The sequence below is a fragment of the Larus michahellis genome, chromosome 4, assembly GCF_964199755.1.
Source record: "Larus michahellis chromosome 4, bLarMic1.1, whole genome shotgun sequence".
In the NCBI taxonomy this organism is placed as follows: Eukaryota; Metazoa; Chordata; class Aves; order Charadriiformes; family Laridae; genus Larus; species Larus michahellis.
Genome location: NC_133899.1, coordinates 25024884 through 25051335, shown reverse-complemented (window position 1 = coordinate 25051335; position 26452 = coordinate 25024884). Strand labels below are relative to the sequence as shown.

The 26452-nt window shown below is 52.4% G+C and overlaps 1 protein-coding gene across 10 annotated transcripts in view; it reads right to left on the bottom strand.

Annotated features, from left to right (window-relative positions):
• The window catches only part of NIN (ninein), a 63370-nt gene that overhangs the window by 23799 nt on the left and 13119 nt on the right, over positions 1-26452 (bottom strand). For all 10 annotated transcript variants that reach the window (XR_012586584.1, XR_012586586.1, XR_012586585.1 and 7 more), the window contains exons 3-15: positions 25772-25853; positions 17967-18136; positions 12248-12287; positions 10567-10757; positions 9223-9369; positions 7891-8058; positions 6435-6571; positions 4857-4997; positions 4505-4679; positions 3404-3514; positions 2528-2617; positions 999-1152; positions 571-692 (exon numbers count right to left, since the gene is read on the bottom strand). Coding sequence is in view for 6 of the 10 variants with exons in the window: in XM_074583560.1 (XP_074439661.1) it covers positions 571-692; positions 999-1152; positions 2528-2617; positions 3404-3514; positions 4505-4679; positions 4857-4997; positions 6435-6571; positions 7891-8058; positions 9223-9369; positions 10567-10757; positions 12248-12287; positions 17967-18136; positions 25772-25853 (1728 nt within the window). In the remaining 4 variants the exon portion in view is untranslated. The remainder of the gene's footprint in view (positions 1-570; positions 693-998; positions 1153-2527; positions 2618-3403; positions 3515-4504; positions 4680-4856; positions 4998-6434; positions 6572-7890; positions 8059-9222; positions 9370-10566; positions 10758-12247; positions 12288-17966; positions 18137-25771; positions 25854-26452) is intronic.

Genomic DNA, 26452 nt, shown 5'->3' with positions numbered 1-26452 from the left:
ACGTCTGGTCCTGAACCAGCTCTTGGAGAAGAGAGCCACGGCCATCTCCACACCAGTGCACCTCAAGATCAATCTGCAGATGGACACCCAAAAGATGGGGAGCTGACGGCCCATTTTCCGTAGCACAGGTATCGCAACAAGCGGAGTTTCCGTACTCCCACAGCGCAGATCACATTTCGACACCACCAGACTGCACAAGGACAGCATTTAGCAACACAGACTCCTGCCAGCAGCCTTTCTAACCCACAATTATCCCATGGCAGCGGGAATGAAGTGGCTAATTTGGATGCAGCAGGCTTTCAAGACGGGAAACGCGATACTGCCTTGGAGAGGCTCGACTGCTCTCTCGTGAGCTGGTGGGCGGCGTGAGGATCTACTGCAGCGTTCATTCAGCCCTCTCCAGCACCTCTCCATCGCACGGCAACGTGCGGAAGGAACAGGGAAGGCAGAGGCTCAGATTCACAGAAAAGTTATCATTTGACCAGGAATTAAAAAGTCCTTCTTCAAGACCATTCCCACCTGTATGAAGAGGCTGGAAGAGTTGTGAAGGTTTAACTTAAAGTAGCTTACCGTGTCTTCAAGCTCCTGTTTGAGGTGATGTAGATCCCTGTGATGCTGCTCCTTCATTTGTTCAATAGCCATTTCTGCCTCTATGCTCATATTTAATGGATTGCAGTCTTCTGAACCAAGCCCTTTAAAAACAGTAATTATATACATATTCTGGAAGCCCAGGGAGATACATTCTCAACAAAATTATTGCATCAATTTATATTTTAGGCAGCTACTTGCAGCTCTCAGATTCCCATCGCACAGAGAGACATGAAACTGCGAACATTAATTTCGGTTTTGAATATCCACTTAATGGTAAAGAGCAAAACGGAGGTGGTGTCCGAGTCTCACTGTGAAGGTCTGGGAAAGTTTTTTACGTTAATTGCCTCCACGATGTTACCATCAATACCTACAGCACAGAAGCTGGTCATACAGGAGATGCACTTTACCTTGGTCAGGCTCAATGCCACTGTTGCCGTGGCTTTTCATATCGATGTCGAACTCTTCTGACAGCGAATTTTTCAGCGAAGGCCTGAGCACTTTGCCTTGGGCACGGTACTCCTCCAGCTCCGACTGCAGCTCATCTATCTGGTCTTGCAGCTCCTGAGAAGTCGGGGGGTGGGGGAGGACACGACAAAGAAGCCTGAGTGAAAGCAACCAAGGCAACTGAGCATCTGTACATCAACACAGACCCACAGTGAGACATTTAGGAGGGAATTACAGTAGGTAAAGACTCGTTGATAACCCTGCCGTCATGCCACAGTCATCCTATCCGCAAAACAACGCTCTTCTCCAGGTTCCAACCTGTGCAAACAACAGAGGTGTTTCTCACTAAAAGAGCAGAACCTTCTTCAGACCGACAGCCTGTACATATTCTGCCTCTAAAGCACGTCATGCTCCAGGACCTTTCACTTTATTCCTTCTTCCTACGAAATTTTTTAAACAGCAGCTTAGGCACGTTTTCAAACGGTCAAATACCTCTTCAAACACCATCTACTTGGAAAAAAAAAAAATCATCAAATCAGAAGCAAAGGATCAAATTAGGAAAGAGATATCCTCATTACTGCGTTTGCCATCTGGTACTTTCTGCTCATGCGGAATATCCCGCATGTTTGTGCCAAACGCCATGCGCCCCGCTCAGTGAACGGCGTTTATTGAGGAAAACGAATCCCTGAATGTGTAAACATGCAATTCTGCAGATTTCAGTGGTTCAGAAAGTGAACCTTAAATACTGATTCATATCAGACAGTACCAGAAAAAAAAAAACAAGCCACCGATTGCATATTCAAGGAACTTATTATCAAGACGTACCCATTCAGCAACTATTTCTAGAAAATCTTTGCTTTTAAAAGGCAACTTCCTAAGAGAGCTACCCTGCTGTTTCAGATTAGACTGACTTTTGCTGCGGTAGTCCTTTATTGAATGAAAAGGATGATACAGAGCAGATGAACCAAATGCCCGTAACCATAGTAGTCGTCAGAAAGTCAATATGTAAATAGACACTTGTGGGCCCACCTTGAAGAAGTATTTCAGCCATACAAAATTTGGGGAGGAGAAGACAAGCTTCAGATTTTCAGTTTTATTTTAAGAAAACGCTACTGGTTTTGGAAACCACTAAAAACTCGGGTACATCCTATTTCTGCTGTTCTGAACTCAAATTAGGGCAAAGTTTATTTCGTGAATCAAAAACCCGCTAGTGTAGGAGTTGAGCCTGATGTCCAGCTGGGGGATGAAGGATGCTCCATAGACCCTACCCAAGCCCACCCTCGTGGCACCTCCTCCCTCATAGCTTGGCCGATTGCCTTTGTGGCAAGAGCTTCCGTCCTGCAAGAACTTGGGTTAATGGAAAAAAAACATTACACAGGAAAAAAAGAAAAAAACCAACAAAAAAAACCCCAGCAGCATTATATCGCTGCTCTGGGCTGCTGTTTGCAGTGAGGGTGTTCTCAGCGCAGACGGGTGCTGGGTCTCCACTTACTCTGCACTGCCGCTCGTATTCACTTCTCATCTGTGCCAGCCTCTCCTCCTGCAGGAAAAACTCCGCGCTGCTGGGATCCAGGTCACCAAACTGAAACGGCATGAACGGGATGATCCAGTTAACTCTTCCACCAAACGGCCCGGCTCATCACAGCCCAGGTGCCATTGGCAAGCAGCCTCTGTTTTCGCTTATTTTAAATACAGAAGCTCTGTTTCCATGCTGGTTAGGGGGCAATGAGCAACCTCCCTGACAAATACTAGCTGCTATCTCGCCGTAGCTCTCGTGCTAACTTTAGATTTCAGAGCACAGCTTCCTAGTTTTAGCAGACGCACGTCTCAGTTGGATAAATAATCCCAGCTTTAAAGAAGTCTGGAAAACAGATGCTGGGTGAGAATCCCAGTAGAGGAGGCTTTGTCTATGGATGCAGACACACTGAAATGCCTTTGGAGAAGCTGACATTGATGAGTTTATTACAATACGACCATCATCAGCTGTTCACATCGATTTTCGCCTAAGTCCAGCAGAGATGCCAGGTAACACCTAACACCTCTTGTGTCATCTACCCTAGAAAGGACCAGCACGGTGGCTCTATCAAAAACTACGTGCTGGGGAAAAAACGATCCCTGCAGATCTGTGGGATGATTATTTCACCGTGAGGCTCCCCCCTATCAATTAGTGTAAAACTACAGCTAAGGTGGAATATCTTTAGTTTCCTTAACTGGAAGTCAGGCAGGCAGCTCATGCCAACAAGGCAGGCTTGGTCACATCTGGGTAGGGACCCCAAGAGCCTCCGGCTATTACTTAAATTGGCAGCTCGAGTGTAGTAACTGAAAAGCCATTTAATTCTGGAAGCATACCGGGAAAAGGAATATTTACCTTCTCAGCCAGGACGTTTTCCAAGTTCCTCTGCAGTTTGCTTGCCAAACTTTCGTACTCGGCCAGTTTTTCTCCCGTTTCCAACAACTCGCTTTCCAGGCGGCTGTTTTCCTGGACCAAACAAAAATCCCCAACAGCCTCAGCATTTGGAGAAGGAAAACATTAACACGTGGTAACTCCTTAGAAAAGGCTAATCTCCCAGTCACATCAGAGCACAACGCTGTTACAAGCTTCAGCCGAAGAGGAGAATGATGAATCCACGCACACGTAACCCCTCTTCCCGCAGCAAAACAGCGAGTGTGAACTCCAGACCCGCAGCCGGCTCAGACCCCGCGCTCCTCTGCTCCTCTCACCCTCCAGACGGCTGCTTCAGGAGGAATATTTTACGATTTTCCTGATGCTCACAGGACAGCCACCCCCTTCAAAAGCCGCTTGCCTGAACATCTGCGAGGGTATATTAGCTCCCTCGGACTGGCAGCGCTTTTGATGTCATTTGTAAGATAATGCTACCATTTATTTATTTATTTATTTTAAACTGAGCAAAAGTTAATTGTATGGTAAGGCAGTGGTCAGATAAAAAGAGTTTCAACTTAAATGTTTTCTAATTAAAAAAAAAAATCTAGAAAAAGGATGTGAATCTGTGAGGTCACGGTTGGGTGACACCATTGCATTAGGAAGTGGATAAATCATCGAAAGGCGTAACAGCAAGCTTGCTTTAGAGGTGTTTTTTTTTTTTATTATTTGTTTTTAAAGTAGTATTTTAAACTTTGTCAAGACTTATTATCTCCTGTCTGGGCAGCCAAAGAGCCAGCAAGGCAGATGGCCCAGCCGGTAGCCGTACACAACGCACACTCTGCACTTGATGGCAGCAGTGATTTGAACTGGAGCCTTATGAATCCAAGGAGTGACCTATCGAGGTGACCCAAAAAGCAGTTCTCAGGGATACGCCTCTGTCTGGCTGCTGAAGTGACTTTGAGCGAGCTCCACGTGCACTGTGACACATCCTCTCACCAAGGACTACGCTGCGAGCCTCGCTCCCCGCTTCTGGGCACCCTTGACCTTTGGGGGGGAAAAATGCCGGCTCCGTTGAGTCCCCGTTACCTTCAGGGAAAGGGCCAGGCGGTCCCGGATGTAGTTCTCATCTGTTTTCAGCTTTTCTATCTCCTGCTCCAGCTCCAGCCGCTGTTTGTTTGCCTGCTGCAGGATTTGCTCCTGCTCCCTCTGGAGCTCGTTCTTCAGAGCTGCAGTTCGTTCCTTGTACTCCTCATCCAGCTTCCTATGAAGGCGTCGGAGATAAGAAGAGCTCATAAGAAGCAGCAGGCGGCAGACACCGCTGCGAACGAAGCTCGGTGACAGTCGGCCAGCACCAAGCCACTACGTCTGTCACCGCGTCCCTGCAATGCCGTGGCAGTGACGCCACAGAGGAGCGGGGGGATGAACCGGGACGCCATACCTGAGGTTGTACTCATTCCGGCGCTCAATTGCCGCGTGGTGGTCATCAACTTCGGAGGCCATCAGGGATTTCAGCTTTTCGGCTTTTTCCAAGTCCGAGCGCAGCTTCTCTTTCTCTCTGGCCACTTGGTCAACCCTCTCCCTAGGGTAAAACACAGCCCGCCTGGATTAGGTCACCCCTCCTGGCTCCCCCAGAGAAGGTACTTGCAAGGGGCTCATCAGAAAAGAACAGCTCAGAAAGCTCTCCAAGGGCCTCATCAACTGCATTTAGTCACTAGATATGAACTTGCACACATAGCTCTGGACATGTCTTGATACGCACATAGGTCCCAAGACCTCAACGCTTGAACTCCTCAGCTGTGGTCTAGCCCCCCCAAATTGCAGCTCTGTGCCATTTTGCCAGGCCACTTTCTGCCCCATTTACTTGTTCTCATCATTTTCTTACCTTTACCACTTCATCCTTACACTATGTCCAATCTACTAAGATCTGTTACATTGAGCAGCTTCCTTGATGGGAACTTAATAACAAATCTTTCCACTGGGTGAGTGTAAAAATGTATTTAGACGTGTAGACACAAACCATGGGAAGCCTCATCTTGCAGCCACGCAAGTGGAACAGGCAGCTTGCACGTACAAGTGATAAGCCGATAGGTAACAGGACATGTGCAGGACCAGCAAGAGTCACCTACGGTACTGCATGGAGGTGGACGCAGAAGCTGATAAATAATCTAAACTATTCAAAGATTTGCAGTACAATCCAGACACCGCCATCGACTGGAGCTTGTGCTCGTGGCAGATGGATGCAACAGTTATCCAACAGCAATGAACCAACGCAGAACTGAGGGTGCAACGCTCGGAGCGGGGGTCTCCAGAGGGGTTGGACAAGATGATCCATTGGTGCGTGGAAACAAAGCATTTGAGCTCCAGTAGTACATGTATATAATTTATAAATTAACAAATATACATTCAGGGAGGTGTTTCCCATCTCCCACACTCTCTCAGTAGAGGAGCTGGCATGGCAAGTGCTGTGCCAAGTCAAACTATGTCGACTTTCAAATGAAAAAAAAAAAAAAAAAAAAGGGGGGGGGCGGGACACCTGGTGGTTTTGTCCCTCACCCACGCCTCTACCACATGGCAAAACCTACGGAACGCTACTGCAAGAAATCAGTTGGGATTAAAGGTCCTGCTTACCAAATGGCACCAGCCTTAAGTTTCGCGTTCCTTGGCCATCAACACCCGCTGCAGGTTGCGGTGCCCGTTTCCATACTGCAGAGTGGGGCTGGAAACAGCCTGCCGCTTTGCTTTTTTTTTTTTTTAATTATTTTATTATTTATTTTTATATTTTAAAGTATATTTTTCTGCGATGCTTGGGCTTGAGCGGTTCGCCCATGCAAAATGAGAGAGTTGAAAGTTTCCGACTGAGCTAACGGAGAACCTAACCTTGCGGCGGAGTGGCAGCACCGCACCGATACCCCTCGGAGAGATGCTATGAACCCCCATTAATCGGCTGCTACTTCAGCTCCTGCTCGGCGAAACAGAGAGCGAGGAAGCGGCAGAGCCGGTGATCCTGGTGACTTACAGCAAGTGTCTGATCTCCGTTTTGAAGCTGGCCAGGGCTGCCTGATGGACTCCATTCTTGGTTATTAAAAGCTCATTTTCTAGCGCCAGCGTCAGCTCCGTCAGGTTCACCTTCCCATCCAAGCTGAAATCCAAAGCCTGCAAAACAGCGCGGCGTCAGAGCAGAACGAGGTTCCCTGCCCTGCAGGAGCCCGGAGACATTTCTACGTGGAGTGACAGAATAAAATGAGGAGGCTCAGAAGAGATCTTTGCTTGCTGATTAATCTGTCACAAATGCCTTTGGGGCAATAAACCAGACATCTCTGCCACCTTCCTACGTGGAAGAGCTGCTGCCAGCTGCGGGGATGGAAAAAATGTCCTGGTTGTGCTGCAAGACCAACAGGAAATTAAGCTCACGCCTGATTAAAAGTGTTAATTCTCTACGGGACCTAACTACACCGGCCTTTTTACGTATTCAAATGCTGCAAGAAAGTGGTCGGAGACAAACAAAACCAGCTCTTGCAACGGAGAGAGCACAGAAGCAGCCTTGTAGGAGGTATGCGGTAGCAAGGATCCCACCTCTTAGAAATTAAGTTATCGTCAGCAACGGCTTGTCGTTTCCTTCAGCCTAACTCTGCCAGAGCACAAAGCAGAGCGCAGCGGGGCTAACGGTGGGGCTGAAACACCGGAAAAACCACCCCAGGGCCACCGGTAAAAGCGAGCTATGAGCTAAGGAAAACAACAAGCAGCAGAGGAAGCAAAGACGTACCACGTGAGCCCAGTAAAAGCAGGACCAGGTTATCAAGCTGGTCTGCACGAGCCCAGCCTACAAGTGGGTTTTATTGCCCGAGAGCAACAGCAGAGCTTCGGATCAAGCATTTACGACAACCTGGATTGTTCAAAATCCGCAATTAGATGCCAAGAGAAATCTGCCACCGCTGCTGCAGGGAGCCCAGCGACGCTCTCAGAATACACGTGAAATTCTCTTCTCCCACCCATGGCTTGTAGCGAGAGGGACGGGGATGGGGTTTACTTCAGGTATCTGATTTGCCACCCCCCTTACCCTTTTACTCCGTATAATAAAATGCTAACTGCGGGGCAGGATTTCAAGTGCCGTCCTCCCACCTCGGCGCGAGCAATAATTCAGCTCATCCCCGTGCTAAAAGGTTTGCGGGTGCAGCTTTTCAGGGAGGTAAAGGAATTAAATTGCTTTCTACAAATATAGGTGACCTCTTCGAGCCGAGCTGGAAGTCACGCTACATTTTTTTTTTTTATCATTAACTTCTAGCTCTCTGGGACGCACCAGTAAGGGAAATGATCAGAAGTTTCCCAGAACGGTCAGACTCGGCACTTAGCACTGGGAAGTTTAAGGAGGGGGGAAAAAAAAAAAAAAAATAATTCAGCTACAGTCCGGCATCCCACACAGAGGATTAAAAAAATAAGGTAAATAAAAGGGGTGAGGTGGAGGTGTTGGTTACCTTGAGGATCTCCTGGCTGTTCTCTATGCCCTCCTGGTGCCAGCAGTCGAGGACCCCCTCCACGCAGCCGTAGCCCATCCCATCGTCCAGGCTGGAGAAGAGGCAGAAGCCGACGGTGCTGGGCATGGCCGAGGGGGTGGCTGTGCGCCGCCCGCTCTCGTCGAAGGACTGCGGGGAGAGGGGAGAGGGTGAGACGGGGCACGGGCAGAGCCGGGCATCTGGCCACCCCGCGACGGGAAAGGCTTATAAATGTAATTTCGCTAACAGTAGTCTGGAGATTAAGGATTAAGGTCTGCATTTCCCCACTGCCAAGCAAATAGGCGGCAGGAGCCCCGCTGCTGACCTCACGGCACCACAGCGCAACCAGGCGCTTCAGATTTAAAATAAATCCCGAGGAGGAACAGCCTCAGAGCTGTCCTCAATGCTCCAAAAGTGTTTTGCGCTATCCGTTCTTGGTTTCAAGCGTCACCTCCCCTAAAAAGCCTGCAGGGAGCGTATGCACTGGCGCTTTTGCTACAGCCCTCAGCCTCCAGGCAAAGATGTCAAACTCTTTCTCTCTCAAAAAAAAAAATATTAGAGCAGAAAAAAGAAAAATTAGAGGGACTTTTTACAAGGGCATGTAGTGATAGGACACGGGCTAACGGCTTCAAACTGGAAGAGGGTAGATATAGGTTAGATATTAGGAAGAGATTCTTGGCCGTGAGGGTGGTGAGCCCCTGGCCCAGGTTGCCCAGAGAAGCTGTGGCTGCCCCATCCCTGGAGGTGTTCAAGGCCAGGCTGGACGGGGCTTGGAGCAACCTGGTCTGGTGGGAGGTGTCCCTGCCCAGGGCAGGGGTGGGACGAGATGACCTTTAAGGTCCCTTCCAGCCCAAACCATTCTGTGATTCTATGTGGGACCTGCATGCCCACAGCATCCAGCCTACCCCCAGCCACCGCTTCCCCCTGCACCCAGTTTATACCATTTACTTACTGCACTTCACAGCTTGCAAGAGCCATCTCCACGCCACGGCAAAGGGAAGCCATCTCCCCTTTACCAGGGGCGCGTTTTCTGCTTTATCCCCCCCCACACCCCGAGAAAGCCTGCAGCAGCTTCACCCCATCGCTCTCACTCAGGGCAGAGGCAGATGCCCACGGTGCTGCTGTGCTCACCGGAGCATCCCCGGCTCTGCTCCAATCCCCGAGCTCTGCCACCATCTCCAAGGGGACCTCCGATTTGTCCCCACCACAGGGACAAAGACGGGAGGAAGAGGAGGAGGCAGGTAAGGTGGAATTTTCCCAGCACTTCTCCCCCCTCCTCCTGCTTTTACTCCAAGATCCACCTCGATTTCTCACCTGCATGGAGAGGTGTCGTTTCAGCTGTCTGTACGGAGTAGACGCCGAGGGCGTCAGCAACTTTCCGTTTCTAAACAAGCCGTAGAAGAAGTCCTCTATGCTCATGGTGCCATCTTGCTCCAGGTTATGGAGCACCTCTTCAAGGACCTGCAAGCGGCAGAGGACAGAAATCACACCTGCTATTGCCAAAAGCCCCGCGGTAACGATTTGGCACAATAGAAAACATCCTATTCCCAAGGCTCTACAAAAAAAAAAAAAAAAAAGGCAAAGCAAAAGCTGCCTGGCACATTACATCAGCCTAACGCTGGGGCACGGCAATCTTTGGATGGAAAACTGCAGAGCCACATACACTATGAAAATCCTGCCTGTCAACGCGTGTAAGCTCCTGGTCATCTCAGCTTGGAGCCTCCACCTTGCGAGGCGGCGCGAAAACCCCTTGTGCCATTCTGCTCCCGAGACAGGGTGACCGCAGGGATTCAGCGCAAGGTAGAGAGAGAGATGCCAAAACCCCAGCAGCTTGAAGTGACCAGGCGAAAATAAACCAAAAACACAGTAAGACACTGCAAGGTTATAATAAATGTGGTTTATGCTCCAGGGCAGTCTGCTTTCTGAAAAGCGAGACGAACCTCGTAAGGACCAGAGATATTAAGATGAATCCCTCGCCATTTCTCTGTCTATGGTTTATTTTTGCATTTTCTGCCTTAATATCCTGAAAACATTTTCTTGCAAAGGAATACCTGCTCAGAAACACGCTTTTATGAAGGAAATGATTACAAGCCATGTTATTTTAAGATGCAAAACAGTCTGGGGTTGTTTTTTTTTTGTTTTGGGTTTTTTTTTTTTTTTTTTTTTTTTACAAAACTGAATCCTAAATTGATGAGAGACTTTTTGCAAGAGAAATAATTTTCCCGTGGACTCTTCCTACAGGACAGGAACAGCCCGCAGGCCTTCACAAAGTCAAAAGCAACCATCTATGAATATTTTAACCCATACTTGCTGTCTAGCTAGAAGATTTCTGGGATTAAGGAGACATGCTTGGAATCTGGGATATGTTTTGAAATTCCAGTTTACTCCACGATGGCATGAGAGGACACGCACGCTACGGGGTCAGCAAGGCTGGCATCTGCCTTCTGCCAGAACAGCCTCTAACGTCCGATGGTTTGATACTAACAAAATCGCTGGAAAGCCACTGGTTGGAGGTGAAAACCGCCTTCCAAGTAGCAACCTGTTAACCAGCACTTGTGCTTCAGGCTTGGGGTCAACCGCAGGACAGGCTTTGTGGGGGCCACAGCTAAAACCCAGGCTTGTGTGCTGGTGCGTGTGGCTCCGTACATGGCCACTCACCTCCCCGGCCGCTGTTCGGAGCCCATACTGCTCGCAAATGGAGACGAGCTTTTTCCGGTTCAGGTGGCCGTCCCTGGTGATGCCGAGGTGCTCGCAGACCTCCTGCAGCTTCTCCTCTATCCAGTCTGGGGTAGGCAGCGAGGTGCTGGGGGAGGCATTCAGATCATCTGGGTTCCAGAAGCGCAGCTGCCCTGGAAATGGGGAAAACTGCTCTGGTTTCTGCCCAACCACTGCATGCAAGTGACCACCAGAAGACCTGGGGGCTCTGCATGTCACAGGGGACTCACTGCTACAGCAGGCAGAGCCTCCCTCCTTGCGCATCAGACCCCAAGTGTGCCTTACCTCATCCTGCACACTTGTAATTTTGGGGTACCAGCACCAGCATGGCTATCGGACTCTCCCAGAGGGAGCAGATCCTGCTCAACATTCAACTCGTGTGGGCCACCACAGGCGAGGGAACCTCATATCCACAGAATCACAGAATGATAGGGGTTGGAAGGGACCTCTAAGAGAGGAGATCATCTAAGTCCAACCCCCCTGCCCGAGCAGTTTCACCTAGAGCAGGCAGATGCAGGCGCAGGGTGAGCTGCAGCCAGGAGGATCTCTGGGGACATGGATGAGTCCGATGGCCAACATGGGCTGGTGACCAGGGGAAGCGCAGCCCTGCCACCTTGGCTGCTGGCATGGATGGAGAAGGGACCCCTCCTCTTCTGGGCAGTTACAGGATCAAGGGAAAGGACTGTGCAAGTTTCATATCCACATATACCTTGACCAGGTCGAGAACTTCAGTGGTTGCCCGTCTCCATAAACGTCACCCCCCAGGTGGAGCTGCCTAAACTTCCACCCCCTTTGAATGTAAACTGTAGCGTATGTTTTAATCTAATAACTTCCAAACAGCCCTTCAGGGGAAGGAGAAAACCCAACAGCCTTCAGCTGAATACATTTCCTCTACCCCCAGCAAATGCCTGGAGTGCAGTCTCACCCAGCTGGGAACGCTCACTAGACACCAACCAGTAAGAGCTTCCTCAGCTGCCAGGCCACCTCCTTCCACCCGCTACCACTCCCTGGAATAGCAGCTTTTGGAGCAAAAATGAGGTCCCCATGGATGGGGTAGGGGTTAGAGAATGGTTGGAAGATGGACGAGGTGTTGAAGCAGTTATAAGTTGCATGGCTTAGTTATAAACATATCTTTGCGTGCTGCAGGTCCGGCTGAGGGTTAGCGCCAAAGCCCCACAGTCACGCCGGGGGGAGGGGGGGGTCTTACAGGACAATTAGGACACATTTAATGACTGGTCCGTGCTGACATCTAGTGCCCACCGTGCCCCACTACAGCCAGCAGCCCCCGGGGCAGGAGTGGGGACCAGGGCCGGCCCCGGCTGCTGCTCTGGGGGTGCTGGGGCCAGGGACACCGGGGACACCTGCAGCAGGGCAGCCCCCGCGCCGGGCAGGAGGAAGAAAAGAGAGCAGAAAGGGTAAGACACAAGACTGTGCCCTCCAAGGAGCCCTGCTTTAGCTTTCGTGCCTAACTCGGGGCTTGCTTGCCCCACGTGCCCCTTGTCAAGCCAGGCTGGGACCGCTCAGTGCGCCCAGCTGGCCTGAGACCATCCCAAAGTGCTCCTCTCATTCACCTTCAAAGCTAAAGAGACAATTAGCACACACAAGCGCTGCTGTTTGCTCTTACCCTCGGCCTCATACTCCTCGCTGTCTCGCGTCTTCCAGCGCTGGGGAGAAAACGAAAGGTTCCCGAGTTATTACTATTGCAAGACATCACCCGTATGAAAGAGACTCTGCAATCAGCATCAAACAAGCTACAGGGCTCCAGCAACGCCGCCAGGCTTTCATCTCCCCACTCCCCGTGGGCTGGGCTGGCAATCCACGGCTCTTTGATGCTGCCTTTTGCTGGCACACAAGGTTTTTCGGCGGGGATAAACCCCAGCTGCAGCAAGAGACACCTAATGCCCTGCAAACGACCCACGAGAGGTGACAGATCCGAGTCCAGCAGGTTGATGGGAGAGCGAGGGATTTGCCCTCCAAGCAAACCATGCTGCTTGTCTTAGAGGTATCAATGGTCGAGATGAGGAGACAGGGAAGATCATGGGCTGCATGAGCGCCTGCGGTTGGGTTATCCTCTCCTTCCAGCACCCTCTTTTCCCATTGCAGAAAAGCTACCCCCAGCCCACGTGGATCTCCAGCCTGCAAGCCGGGAGCACAGCACATTTCGAGTCTCGAGCATCCCCATCATGAGTAGCCGTCGGCAGAAACTTGCATGGAATACCACCATCCCTCATCCCGGTTCCCCTCCGTGGATGACCACATCACCCATGCCAGCCGCGGAGCCCGGGTGTCCCAGGCACTGGGGTGGGGGGACACGCACATCCGTGGCAGGTTAATTAAGTTGCAATGAGCCCACGACTGCGATGGGGACATCTGCTTCCAGAGCACGTGCGATGCGGGGAAATGAAGCTTTTGCTGCTTTGTGCTTTCCCCTTTGACAAGGGGCACCCATCTGCCTGCGGAGCTCGAGGGCCAGCAGCCCAAGCTCCACTCCAAAACGCCTCTGCTAACTGTGGGTCAGGAGACAGAGCCATGCTGCCAACAAGTTCTATGCTGAGCTAGCTAGAGGGGGGAACAGAAAAAAAAAAAAAAGAAACCCCCCCAAAAAACCCCAAACCCACACTCTTTGCTGGTATTAAGCCATCCTGCTTCCTCAGTGGCGATACCACATCAGCTCAGGCGGCACCGGCAGCAGGGCAGAAGTACGTGATTTAAAATGATTTCCCCGGGTATTACATGTTGTCTTGTCTCTGCCACCCTGGTACCATCTGAGGGTATTTACTCACAGGCGATGCTCAGCAATATTAACTCCTGGTTTAGCAGCAGCAGCGGCAGATGTTGCCTCGCCGCCGCTACAAGTGGATACTCCTGCCTGCACGTGACTGATGGATTTGAAGTCAAAGTCACCCAGGACATAAAGAGGCTCTAAATCATCATATAAAACTTCAATACATCTCATTCAGATTACAGCTAAAAGCCATTAATCTACAACGTTGCCATGGAAACTGGATTAGGTCACCGGACTTACTTTTTTTTTTTTAGCTCTTCTGCTTGCTCCCATTTCATCTGCTGGACCGTCCGAGGGCCATACGATCCTGCAGCATCTCGATACCCCTCTGCTTTTGGGGAGGGCCTTGGATGGAGAAGTGTGCGTGTGGGGGGGGCTTAACCTTTGCTTTCCCCAGCAGAAATCAGCCTGGCAGAGGCAGGTCACAGGCAGGGATGGAACCTGCGGCTCTGCCGGATGTTCCAGACAAAGCCAAGAACACAATATCTAACATTGCACTAGAAAGCTGCAGATTTTTGTCCTGCTAGCACCACCGTCGAGGCGCTGGGGTGGCAGGTTGCTGCTTTGCCGGATAAACCATCAGGACAAGCACACAAAAAGCAGGAGCCGAGGCAACAGGTGCCGTCAAATTACTGCCTGCAAAGGCAGACAACAGCCCGTAAACACAAACGTCCCCAACAACGCAAGAGCTGACACCATCCCAGCCCATAAGGGCCTCTACGTATGCCAGTTCGGTGCTGGGAGAAGGTACCTTTGGGTACCAGGCAGAGCTACCACCCTGCAGCCGCTCATCCTTGGGGCCGTGCATCCCGGGGGTGGGGGCGGTGGGGGCGCACCGAGGTGAATCCAGGCAGCGATGCTCAGAAACAGGGGGCCACTGCCGTCTCCAAGCCTTTTTCCATAAGCAACATATATATATATTCGATTCCAGAAGCAGATCTAAAGCATTTAGCACCAGCCCCCCTTGCTTCAAGGGCCCGCCTCCAAACCAAGAGCCCCCAAACCACAGCACATGGTAACTCCATAAATACCAAAAGAGGCTGTTGGGGGGTGGTGGTAACCCACTGCCACCCCCCCGCCAGGGAGCTCGTGTGACCTCCCTCCCCGTGCCGGGGAGGGCTCGGGGGTCCCTTTGTGTGGCTGGGGCTCGGGGTCGGCCACCGCCAGTGGGAGGACAAAGCCAAGGGTGGTGGTGGGGGTGGCTGGCTCATCCCCATGTCATTGTTCCCCCGGCCCCGGCAGTGCTACAGCTGGATGCGGGTCACACACATCGGCGGGCCGGGAGGGGCGATCCCAGGAATGCGTTGTTATTATGATTATTATTTGGGCAGGCGCGTGCTTGGCCGGGCTTGAGGAGCAGATGGCCACGGCTTTCAATGCTCGCCGCCCTCCAGCTCGGGGCCCGGGCGAGCATCTGCAGCCTCTGCCGTTTGCTCGCCCCGGCCTCTCCCCATAATAAGGCAAGAACCAACCCCCCCGCCATCTGCTTTAGCGAGACAGACCTTTGTTCTCCGCCAGAATATATTGCTAATTAAAATGACGATCAGGAGCGCCCACTGAGCCTGGGCCGCTCTGTGGGCAGCAAGGTGAGCCTTCGCATCGACGCTGATGGCCCCCCATTCTCCCTCCCTGCTTGACCAGACACCAGCTCCTTGGTCCCAGCAGCCAGGGCAGAGACCCCTGAGAAATGGCAAATCTCCACAACCCACCAAAAAAGCACCAGAATCACATCAATAAATGCACTTTTCGGGGGGTGTTCGCACGATCCTGAGCTGTTATTTGCAGATCCTGGCTTTACAGGACAGCTGCGCTTCAGGGGCCTCGCACTTGTACATCGAGAACCAGAAGACAAAGAGTTTCAGCCTGACCCTCCCAGAAGGTTGGGGAGGCGATGCTGGAAACCACTCTATGCAGGAGCAAACACATGGATGTCTGGGGAGCAAGTGGCTCCGTTGGGCACCAAAGGGACAGAGCTGGGACATGACAGCGGTTTCTACAACCTGCAAGTAGGTGGGACCTTTCCCGGAGCAGAGCCAGCAGCTGGGCAAGGGGTGATGACAGATGCCCTACGCTGAGGTTTGGAAGTCAACATGGCCTTAAGACTGGCCACATCTGTGTACCCAGGACGGCACTGCTTGGGGACCCATGAGCCAAAGGGTGCTGCTGCCCCACCACCAGCTTGGGGTTGGTACCCCACGGCCACCAAACCTGCTCCCCATCCCAACCCTGCACCACCACCATTGAGCAGAGCATCATCAACAAGGCAAAAAGGAAACGAAAACAAGGTCACAGCACTCCCCAAGGCCACCAAGACCCACCACCTTTATCAAGAGTTTAGGACAAACAAGCTCGAGTGGCAGCCGGGGCCGGAAACGCAGAGCTTGAACCACCACAAGCTTTCACATTGCATTTCTGGGTGCGTTCATGGCTGCAGCTCCCTTAGCGCCACATCCATAGAGCTGCCAGAGCCACTCGTTTCTCGTCACCCATCAGCCTAATAGCATCCGTGGGGACAAACTCGTGCAGGCCAGAGGGAACCTCAGGATCCCTACAACCACCCTCTGCTCACAGCAAGGTCAACCCTGAATTCAGACCCAGCTGCTCATGACTTCCTCCGGTGGCACCTGGAAAGCCACCAGGGATGGAGGTGGCAGAGCCTCTCTGGGCAACCGATCCCACGCCCAGACCAGCCCTCCGGGCCTCTCCTCTCTTGTTGACAGAGAACGAGAAGGGGACGGAAGCCTCTCAGACAGAGCCTGAGCCCTTTTAATTGGCATGCCTTGAAAGAAAGCACCAATTAAGCCACACTGCCCCAGTTCTCAGGCCAGCACAACACCCTGGGCTGGAGGCAGGCTTGGGGAGCGCAGGCAGCAACGTGTTTATACACGCAGCAGGAGAAACCCGGGCAAAGGCTGCTAGTTGTACTGAGCCCCAAATAGTCAATGCTTCAGAAATCTCCATCACCACCCAGCACCCCCGGGACCTCCAATGCCTTCAAGCAACTCATTTCTATGCATACTGAAAGGATCTTCTTTTAGAGACAGGAGAGCAACGCTGATAAAGACGGAAAGCGGGGATTTTACAAATTTAGCCTGGGTTTTGCTCAAGTTGCAAGAGAATTAACCATCCCACCCATCCCAAAAGGCGCAAGAAGACATCCCACCAGGAGACTGATGCAGCCACCGGGGAGCACAGCGTGGTTACATCCCAGTTGAGTTAATTGACTGACCTTGTTATATAGACTAGCTTTTTACACCTCCTTGACAGCTAAAACAGAGGAGTAAGATTAGAGTGGCCTCTCCCATCGAGGGCATCGCCTCCCTGGGGGGTTGTGGGCAGATTAACATTGATTTCAAGGTCAGGGCAGCCCATATGGCCAGCACCAGGAGATGGATGAGCATCCCCGTAGCGGTGAGCAGAGGTTACCGAGAACAGGGTAAAGAAGCTGGCTCTGGTGGAAAAGCTTTTATTTGAGTTTTTTCTTTTTTAAAATGTCATTTTTAAGCTCTTCTGCATAACACTGGAAACGGGACATTTCTCCTTTGCTTCCCCAGGCAGGGTTGGGCAGCCCCCAATGCAGGTGGCTGCAGAGCCACCCCCCGCCAGCTCTAGGACGGCACAAGTAAAGCCAGGAGACAGGGGAGGGGGGGAAAGCCAGCAGCACTTCTCCTTCCCACTGGAAAACTCCCACCGCGTGCTCCTGAACACTGAATCAACAATACTTGGCAAACGGGGGCAAGGCTGGAACGAGCCCAGCTCCAGGGAAATGCTGCTGCGGCCGTATGCTAACGCAGGCCACCGAACCCGGCCGCCCTTCACCTTTTGCTTTTCTGTTCTGAAGGAGCAAGAGGAGATTCTGGGGTTGAAAGCACTAGCACAGAGCCACTAATTCTGATCACAAAACCCGGGAGGGGGGGAATAATATACTGATTTTTGAGCAAGTATATGAGCAGGCACACGTGGGGCCATGCAGCTCCGGGGTGGCCAGCCTTTTCCTATGGTGCAGGAGCATGACAGCTTTTTCCTGGGAAAATAAGATGACTGGAAGGAGAAGGGGGTGGCTCTGGATTTAGGGCATCGTTCCAAGGAGCAATGCCACTCACCACCCCTCTTCCCCATCCCCTCTCCCGGAGAGCGCTGCCGGAGCGCTGGCCCGACTTCTTGCAGATGAGCGCTAATGGATGAGGACGTGCTCCGTCTGCTCGCTGAGCTCCCAAGCCCACACTTCGTTAGCCACGGAGGCAGCGGTACAGCCCTCGCTTAATTGCTGGCCCGCGCCACAGCCAGGAGCGTGGGGAGGCCAGCGGTGCCAGCACACGTCACCGTGCCACCACGTGAGCCCATCTCATCCCAGCTTCCCACAGCAGCCTGCTTGCAGAGCGGGAATTTGAGGCTGGAGCGAGGGAGGTGCCACCTGGCCTGGCTGGGGACAGGCGAGGAGGGTGACCATTGCCTTCACTGGGATGACCCCCATGGACATCCAAACCACCTTAGGGTGGCGTGGGGAGCAGTGACATTTGCCGGGGTACAGCCCACCCCCTGGCCCCTTCCCACTCACCTCCTGGCAGCCGCTGGAAGCGATGTGCGGGGGATGCACTTCCTCACTCAGCGGCTCGATGACGGTCACCTCGGCAAAGTCCTCCACCGACTCCTGGAACTCCGGCAGGGAACGCCGGCCATAGCGTTTGCCACCTTTGATGTACTTGGGCTGGGCTTCTGGGGAAGAATCTGGGAAATTCAAGAACAAAAGCACATCGGTAACGTGATTTTTGCAGATCCAGCTCTCGGGTCATCGCAACGCACAAGGGCAGGTTTGGCTGAAAGGTTTCGAGCACCAAATTGCCACTACCATCCCCCTGGGCAGGAACCAGCTCCTTTCCAGGACCACTACCCTCACCGTGGCATTGGGCCTGACGGGTTGGAATCGGTCCTTCTCCAAAAAGAAAAGAAAAAGAGAGAGGCTGGTGCAAAGTGGAATCAGGGCTCCATCTTCCTCACCCTTCCCCAGTTCCCAAATCAAGTTTGCTCTGATAACAAGATGGGGAAAAACACCCTCAACCTTGCAAAGGCAGCCTTGGATGGGAAGTCAATTAGGTCTCTCCTCCTCGCACTAATCTTCATTACCGGCGACGGGCAGGTTTAATTAGGGACAGCGCAGCACTTGAGCAGCTCAAGCCTCCAGATTATGCAGACACCTGGGCGACCGCCACTGCTTTGGGTGGATTGAAAATCACAGCTCCATTAAAAGCGTGAAAACAACCAGGAGAGTGGAAAAAAAAAAAATGGGCAAGTTTGGAGGCGAATGTCTCTCCGGGGGCCAACGGGAGCAGCTGATGCGGGCGACGGCGGGGCAGGTCCCGGCTTGCGCCGCGCAACTACCACCAACTGCAAGATCTAAATAACCCTTTGGAGTCATCGTCATCTAATTACAGGGGGCTCCGCGGCTGCTCCACTCGCATTCCCCGGCTCCGGCTCCCCGCAGCAACCTCCTGCCTTCGGGGACTGAATTATCCGGGAGCGCTCACGGACAGGCATCAAAACCGAGAAATAAATAAGCACGTTTTAGGGCTGTTTTCAGCAAGAGTCATCCGATGTCTGGAGCAGGGGGGCAAATTAAACGGAGGACCAAATTAACCAGGGATTCAATTAGGGAAAGGCTCTCCACCACGCTTTGTTTCAGTGTTTGCTAACCTTACCATCGAAACCTCCCCCAGGACTCGATCATCTTTATTTTCCGCCACTTGCGGCGCGCCGAGGCAGTGGCAACAGCAGCAGCTTTTTAAAATTTTATTTGCAGAGGGCTCTGGTACAAAATAAATGCAAGAGCGCAATACTAATAAGGAGCAGGGAAGCCGCCCCATCATTGACAAACGGTACACAGAAAGCAGCAGGTCTCTAAACCCTCCCCCCCACCCAAATGCCTCCTTGGGTAATATTCCTTTAGATACGGAAGGCAGCTTCAAGCTTGTTAGAGGAAAAATATTCCGCAACTTAGCTATGCAATGAATTATAAAATACACAGGACTAGGAGTCCTTTGATTCCTCCAGCCTCGCGCTCCATCCATCCATATTGCAGCTCTAGGGAACAAACCCGGCGCCCGTGTTTGAACAAGGCCATTTTAACAAGATTTGCTGCAGCTGGGACTCGCACATGAAAGTTGGGTGATGAAGTGCGCCGATAGAAAAATCGCAACGAGACAGGCTGATTAAGTAAGAGCCCGAGAACAAAAGCAAACCTTATCACTCCTATTAAAGCCTGCCCGGTGGTGAACAATCTCCATCCAGCAGCTCTCTCTGAAATGCTAATATTTGTGGCTACTCATTCACCCATTTATTTTCTCCCCGCCATTTCCCCCGCCCTCGCAGAAGAGGGCTGGGGGGCTTTGTTTTGTTTGGGTTTGGTTTTGTTTTGGGTTTTTTTTTTTTTTTTTTTTTTGAGAAATAATTTTCCTTCCTCTAAGCCAGAAACACACCTCCGTGCCCATCTGTCTTTAGAAAGATGTGGGGGGAAGAGAAGGGGTGATTTAGCAACAATGAAGCGATGGCTTAATTTCCTTCTGGATTTCCCAATGCGCAGAAAAGCCCTGTTTCCACCTCCCCCCCGCAACAGTGTGTTTAAGCACCACTGCGATGAAAATCCCGCTGTATATGGAAACACAGGTGCCTTCACCCCGTGCCACCCTCTCAGTGCTTTAACAGCAAGCAGGGAAAGAGGAGCATCTCCCCGTTTTTGTGTTTTAAGCATTTGGAGGCCGGCAGCTGATTTCTCTCTCTCCTCTGGCCTGAGGTGCTTGTTTTTCCTTTGCCATTAAAAAATTGCAAAGCCTGAAAACCACCCTGGGAGGGGAAGGTGACCCTTCACAGGTTGCGAGGAGCAGAAAGTTCACTCCTGCCTGGCAAAGCTCTGGCTGCGAAATAGGCTGTGCCCGAGCCCAGCTGCCGAGGGGATCCCAGCTCAGGCACCCTGAAATCCCGTTTCCAGAGCCAGGCTGCTCTCCTTAACGCTGGCAGGGGGGTTGGACTAGATGATCTCCAAAGGTCCCTTCCAACCCTACGATTCTGTGAGACAGAGCTTTTCCCCTGCAAGCCCCCGTGGCACCGTCGTGCTGTTGGCTGCCAGGTGCACGGTGCAGAAGAAAACCCTCGTGCCACAGGGCGACAGGCACTGCACCACCATCAGGGACCGCACCCTGCAGCCCCATCCCTGGCAGGACTAAAAGGACCCATCGCCTTTACAGAAAGCCCCACGGACCACCATCTCTGGACCATCTCATGGGTGTGCATGGATACCTCCAGACGCGCAGCATCCTCTAAGCCCCTCTGCCCTCCCAAACCCCCAGCACGGCAGCCGGTGCCCTCGGTGCTCCCACTATCCTCAGTATTTCAGGAAAGCTGAGCACACGCGCCACCAAAAAACTAGCAACCCGTGCTCCCCGAGTGCAGAGAGCTCGCTGACGAGCCGAACCGCGTTTCCCATTTCCAGCCAAAAACGAAGGAGGAAGGATGAATGGAAAGAGCTGCTTGCTCCATACATGCTTTCAGAGACGCGTGAAGAAGACAGGAAGGAAATGTCAAAAAATCGATGCTTCCCGTGAGACAGAGGCGCACGAGACAGCCCTGTCTGCTATTTACCCCAAACGCTGTAAAATATACCCCGGTATTGAGCACCGAGGGGAGGCTGCTCTGGCTCCAGTCTGACCTCTGGTACCCAGTTCGGTACCCAGCAGCGAGGTGAGATGCTGCTCCTCCCAGACCCTCGCTGTGGGGCGGGGGGTGGGGGGAAAGTGAGAGAAAAAGAAAATAGGTCGAACCCTCCCTGCTTCCTACAGCCCTCGGCAACATGCGGGCTTAGTAAAACACACACTCCGGAGCCGGCGCCTAATTAGACACTGGGGTCTCATCTGGCCCCCCTGAACCACCCCCAGGCTTGGGATGGGGAGAGCAGGAAGAGAGCAAGCCTCTCGCCCCGCTGCCCCTGGCGGGGGGGTGGTTTGTGGCCCCCAAAGTGCCCTCCTAAAAAAAAAAAAAAAAAAAAGAAAACAACCAAAATCAAAACCCCACACCCTAAATCTGCATTTCACAAGACACCCCCACCCCCGATTCCAGTGCTGCAGACAGAAACCATCAATTCCCCAGCTCGCTTCCCCCCGCCCCCCCCTCCATCTCGGTGGTTAAACGTCTGCATGGTTAGAGATTTACACTTGATTTTCTGCCTTTCTGCGCTAGATAAGTCATTTCAAAATCCTGCTCTGCCCTCAGAGGCAGGGGGGGCTCCCCTTGATGGTGAGCAGCATTTTCCTGGGCCCAGCATCAAAGCCGCCGAGTGCAGACAAAAGGGGGTTTAGAGGAGGAAGACCCTCGCCCCACATTTAGAGGCAAAATTAATTTCTTTGCTGCTTAAGATGCGGACGGGAGGGATCCTCCTGGCAGCAAAGCCCATCGCAGCAAGGATCTGCTAAATCCCAACCCCCGGGACACCAGGAACTGGGATAAACTCCTCCCAGTCCCTATTTCACACTTCAGGCTCAGCAGCGGAGGTGGAGAGGAGCGGCGGCTGGGTCAGCACAGCCCAAAAATCAACATATTTCAGCCCAAAGGCATTGCCTGTACCTAAATCATCCCCGTTGGGACAGTTTTATACCTGTCCCCTCCCATCGCTGCTTGCGGAGCCGGAGCCACGCGAGCAGCCTTTCCCCCACGGGTGGGATTCCTGCAAGAGCATCATCCCCACCAGCTCCTCTTCGGGAGGGCATCCTGTTGTCTCCATGTGATGGGAAGAAGAAAAAAAAAAAAAAAAAAAACAACCCCCAACAGCCCCTCATGACCACAAGGAGGAGGAGGAGGCGTCAAACTGCTCTTTAATTTGTCCTGGGTGTTCCCGTAATCCTGCGCTCCACCCCAGTAATCCCTCCCTATCCGGGCTTCTGACACACAGACCTGACTTTTTATTACAATAACGGGGAGGAAAAAAGCCTGATTTTATTTATTTTTTTTACCCCTTAATCACCTACATACTGATTTTTACTTTTTTTTTTCCCACCTCCTTAAACCTATTTTCTTGCCCCCCCCCAGCCCTTCCTCACTGCTACAGTGACCCAGGGACAAAGAGCATCAGTGGTAGCAGCGCCCAGCCCGGGAGCCCCAGGCCCCACAGCAGCATCTCTCCAGAGCATCAAACCCTGGTAATTCGGGCTACAATTTATCCACACACACCACCTTGGTCAGGCAGCTCCGCAAACCCCGAGGTGCTGCTGCTGGGGGTGACGGGTCCCCCCAACAGTCACACTCCTGCTTGCAGGAGCTCAAATAACCCTTATTTTAAGACACGTTCAAGCCTTTTTCTGCTTTTCCTGTTCCTCTGCCCAGCCACGCCACTTCCCGACAGAGCTGGGGTTTTCCCGGCAGGGTGATGCTCCGGTTCGCGGCCGGGTCTGTGTCCCCACACCAACGTCCTGGAGGGGACAGAGCTGACAGCTGCGGCGCCGGGAGCTCTGCCCGCCTCGCTTTTCAGGGCTGCTTCCCGGGCAAAGTGCCCGCAGCACGCCAGGACCATCCTCCGTGCCAGTATTCCCTTCGGAAAGGGAATTTAGCTTCTTTGCTGAGAAATTAAATAAATATATCAGCTGCTCCCTGCAAGCCTGAGTGCCTCTCCCACCTGCTGCTTCCCCCCCAAAATGGGGAAACCCCCACCAGCCGCTGCTTCTGCGGGAACTGCTTTTGTTCCTTCTCCCCCCAGCCCCTGGGTCCTGCTGTGACCCCGGGCGGGGGGGGGTGCTGCCCTGTCACCCCCGGGGCTCCTTGTGCCAAGCCATCCTCCCTGAGCTCAGGCTGCGCTGCGCCCTTGGGGACAACGGTGCCGTCCCCTGCCGGGTCCCCTTGGCCACGTAGCATGGGCTGTCTGGGGGCTGCTGGGGAGCAGCTGGTTCCGAGAACGAAGCCACAAGCCCTCCAGCTGCTCGCAGACCCAGGGGACCTTCCCATCACCCAAGTCCCCGGGTAAAACCACAGCGTCAAGATACACAGCCGCTTCCTCACAGAGAAAACTCTCCAGATACAGCAAATAGCCTTAAAAACTGCGTTTTTTTTTTTTCCCTCCCCCCCCCGCTAAATTAAATTTTCATTTAAATGATATGATTTGGAGCTCTTAACTCAATTTTTCCCAAGCCCGGGGCGGGCTGTAACACCAGCACTTCCACAGCCCCTGACAGTTCGACACCAACAGCGCAAAGCAGCTTGTTCTCCCAATCGCGAGTTTGATCTAAATTAAAAGCAGCAAAGACTTTGGCGTTAACCGGCCTGTCAAAATGCATTAAAAAAAAATAAAAATAAATGCCTCCCAGGGCTGCTGGGTGTCAGGCTCCCTACCTGCACCCCGTGCCCTTTGATTACCTGCCACACAAACCCCAGCTGACAAACGCGTTCCCAAGGAGGGTTCTCCGGCTCCGACGCAGCCTCTTGCCGGCTGCATTTGTAATTTCCCCTGCAATAACCCCGAATTTAGCCCTTTTCTAGAAGATTTATTTATATTTAAATCAAGCCGGAGCTTCTCAGCCGTATAGGTTTTCCCCAATAAACGTGGAGCGCCGGATTAGTTCTGGTTGGCCGGGGCTGCGTCCAGCTCCGATCCGAGGTGGGTGGAAGGGATGGCTGAACAAACAACCCCTCACCAGGCACCGTCCAGGCTCCCCCCTTCGCTCCCGAGCACCCACTGACCTGTGGGAAAACTACATTGAGGGACGCTGGGTGCAAGAAGTGTCATCGCCCATCTCCCTCTAAGCATTAAGAGCTTTGGAAAAGAGGGGTGGGGGGGAATAACCACCCCATCAATTGCGTCTCTTGCAGTTTTTGTGGCCTATTTAAGGGGGAAAAGTTGGAATTTTGCAGACTTGCTGCACTCTCCGGCGTGGGATGCTCCAGCTGAGGCTGATGCTCCCAGAGAGGAAATCTGGAGTTTCCCCCTCTTCCCCCCTTGCTAAACTGTTTTCTCCTTGGGGGATTTTGTGCCCCCGCTGCTGCTCCTGAGGCAGGATTAGGGATTTACATACAGGTGTGACCCAGGCAGACCTCAGCACCCCCCTCCCCCCCGGCTCCAGCTGGAGCCCTCCCCCGGCTCCACACCTCCCCAGTGCTCCCAGCACCACCAGCCCCTTCTGCACAGGGAGGGGGGGGCCACACCGAAGCTGTGACCCTATTCCCTGCCGAGGGTCTAAAAAGCCACATTTTAAAGGCTCGCTGAAACAAAGGGAAGGAGAAAACAGGACAGCGAGGACTCGCAGCACCCACTGCTTCCCTCTGACCAGCCCCAGGTTGATTTGTCAGAGGGCTTGTCTTCTTCGGAAGCGTCTTTGGGCCAGACTGACTGTCCCCTGGGAGAAACAGAATCACCTTTAAGAAAAATTTCTCCACCCGAAAGGGTTGTCAAGCATTGGAACAGGCTGCCCAGGGCAGTGGTGGAGTCGCCATCCCTGGAGGTATTTAAAAGCCGGGCAGATGCGGTGCTGAGGGACGTGGTTTAGTGGTGGGTTGGGCAGTGTTGGGTTGATGGTTGGACTCGATGATCTGAAAGATGCCTTCCAACCCAGACGATTCTATGATTCTACCTCCAAGTAGCTTCTGACAGGACTAAGCTCACCCCACTCATCCCAGACACAAGGAAAGAGAATGGACTTAAAAAAAAATACTAATAAATCAAAACCAGTGCTAGACAGGAGGAGTGTTTCTACCTCCAGCAGCCCATCTCCAGGAGGAGCTCTTGCAGAGAGCTTCCCCTTCTAACCTTCACAAACCCACAGCAGCATCCACAGCCAGCATGGGTTTTCCGTAAGGCACTGCTGTCCCCCCGGGACAAATCCCACTGCCGGCCCCTTCAGCAGCACCAGCAGCCAGCTCAGCCCAGAACAAAGGCTCCCCCCGAGGCAGAGCTCACAAACCCAGCTGGGATGAAGCAGCAGCACTAAAGCAGCCATTTGATTGCCCGCCCGTAGCTATCTGCTGCAGCTGGAGACCTCCTAAAGCATCCCTTGGCCACCAGAAGCCTTGTGGGATAGAGAGACCTCAGCCCATTTAGCAGCCTTTGGGCATTCCAAGCATCTAAAGTGCTGTTAGTTGTCTACACGCAGACATCACGTGCCTTTCCGGGCATTTAGATCATGGTAATGGGATATAAATATCTAATAGCTCAGAAAACACTTTTATACAAGGCTCCACAACGGACCTTAACTCTCCCTTCTCCCTAGGCATCCAAGCAGAAGAGCTTATCTCAGCACCTAAAAAGCGCTTTCTCTTCTAAGATCCTCTGCAAGATCCACCCAAATCCACTTTGCCAAAGAAAACGTACTATTTTTGAGGATTTTTAGTATTTACCTGGTTCTTGGAAGTGCTCTTCATTTGACAGGGTTCTGGATAGGATGAGGATAAGTGCTTCTTTAAATTGGTCAAAGTGGACCTGGGGGGGGGGGGGGGGGGGGAGGGAGGAAGAAAGGAAGAAATTAAGTGATACAGATAATTAAAAATCAGGCCAATAATCCAGCAGGAAGATGGGCAGCAACGCAAACCTCCCAGATTACCACACTGTGCCCGCCAAGAGCCTCGGCGAGGGGCACAAGTGAACCTCATCGTTCAGTTTTGGGGCCTGGAAACAGGACAGCAAGCAACCTAAAGACACAGTTCGTGTCTTTGAACATGTGAAAAAAAAAAAAAGATTGTTACCACAATGACCTAAAACTGCTGCTTTAGTGCATTAGTTGGGTTTTTTCCAATCAAGAAAGAAGGCGAAATAACGTGTCCAGAGGACCAGGGAGCATCTCCATCACTTGAGGTGACCTCCCCAAGGTTGATGGCTCCTACAGCGAGATACCAGTCCCGACCAGTGATGAGAGGCTCGCTTGTGGAAATGCTCCACTGCCCTAATTAAGCTTCAGAAAACACTTTCCAAAGCAGACAGCAGAAAGTCGCACCCTTTCCAGGCCAGTCCCAGCTCCCACCAGCCGCAGCTCCGCGAGGGCTGGACTGGAAATACCAGGTCGATGGGAAAAACAAGGATCC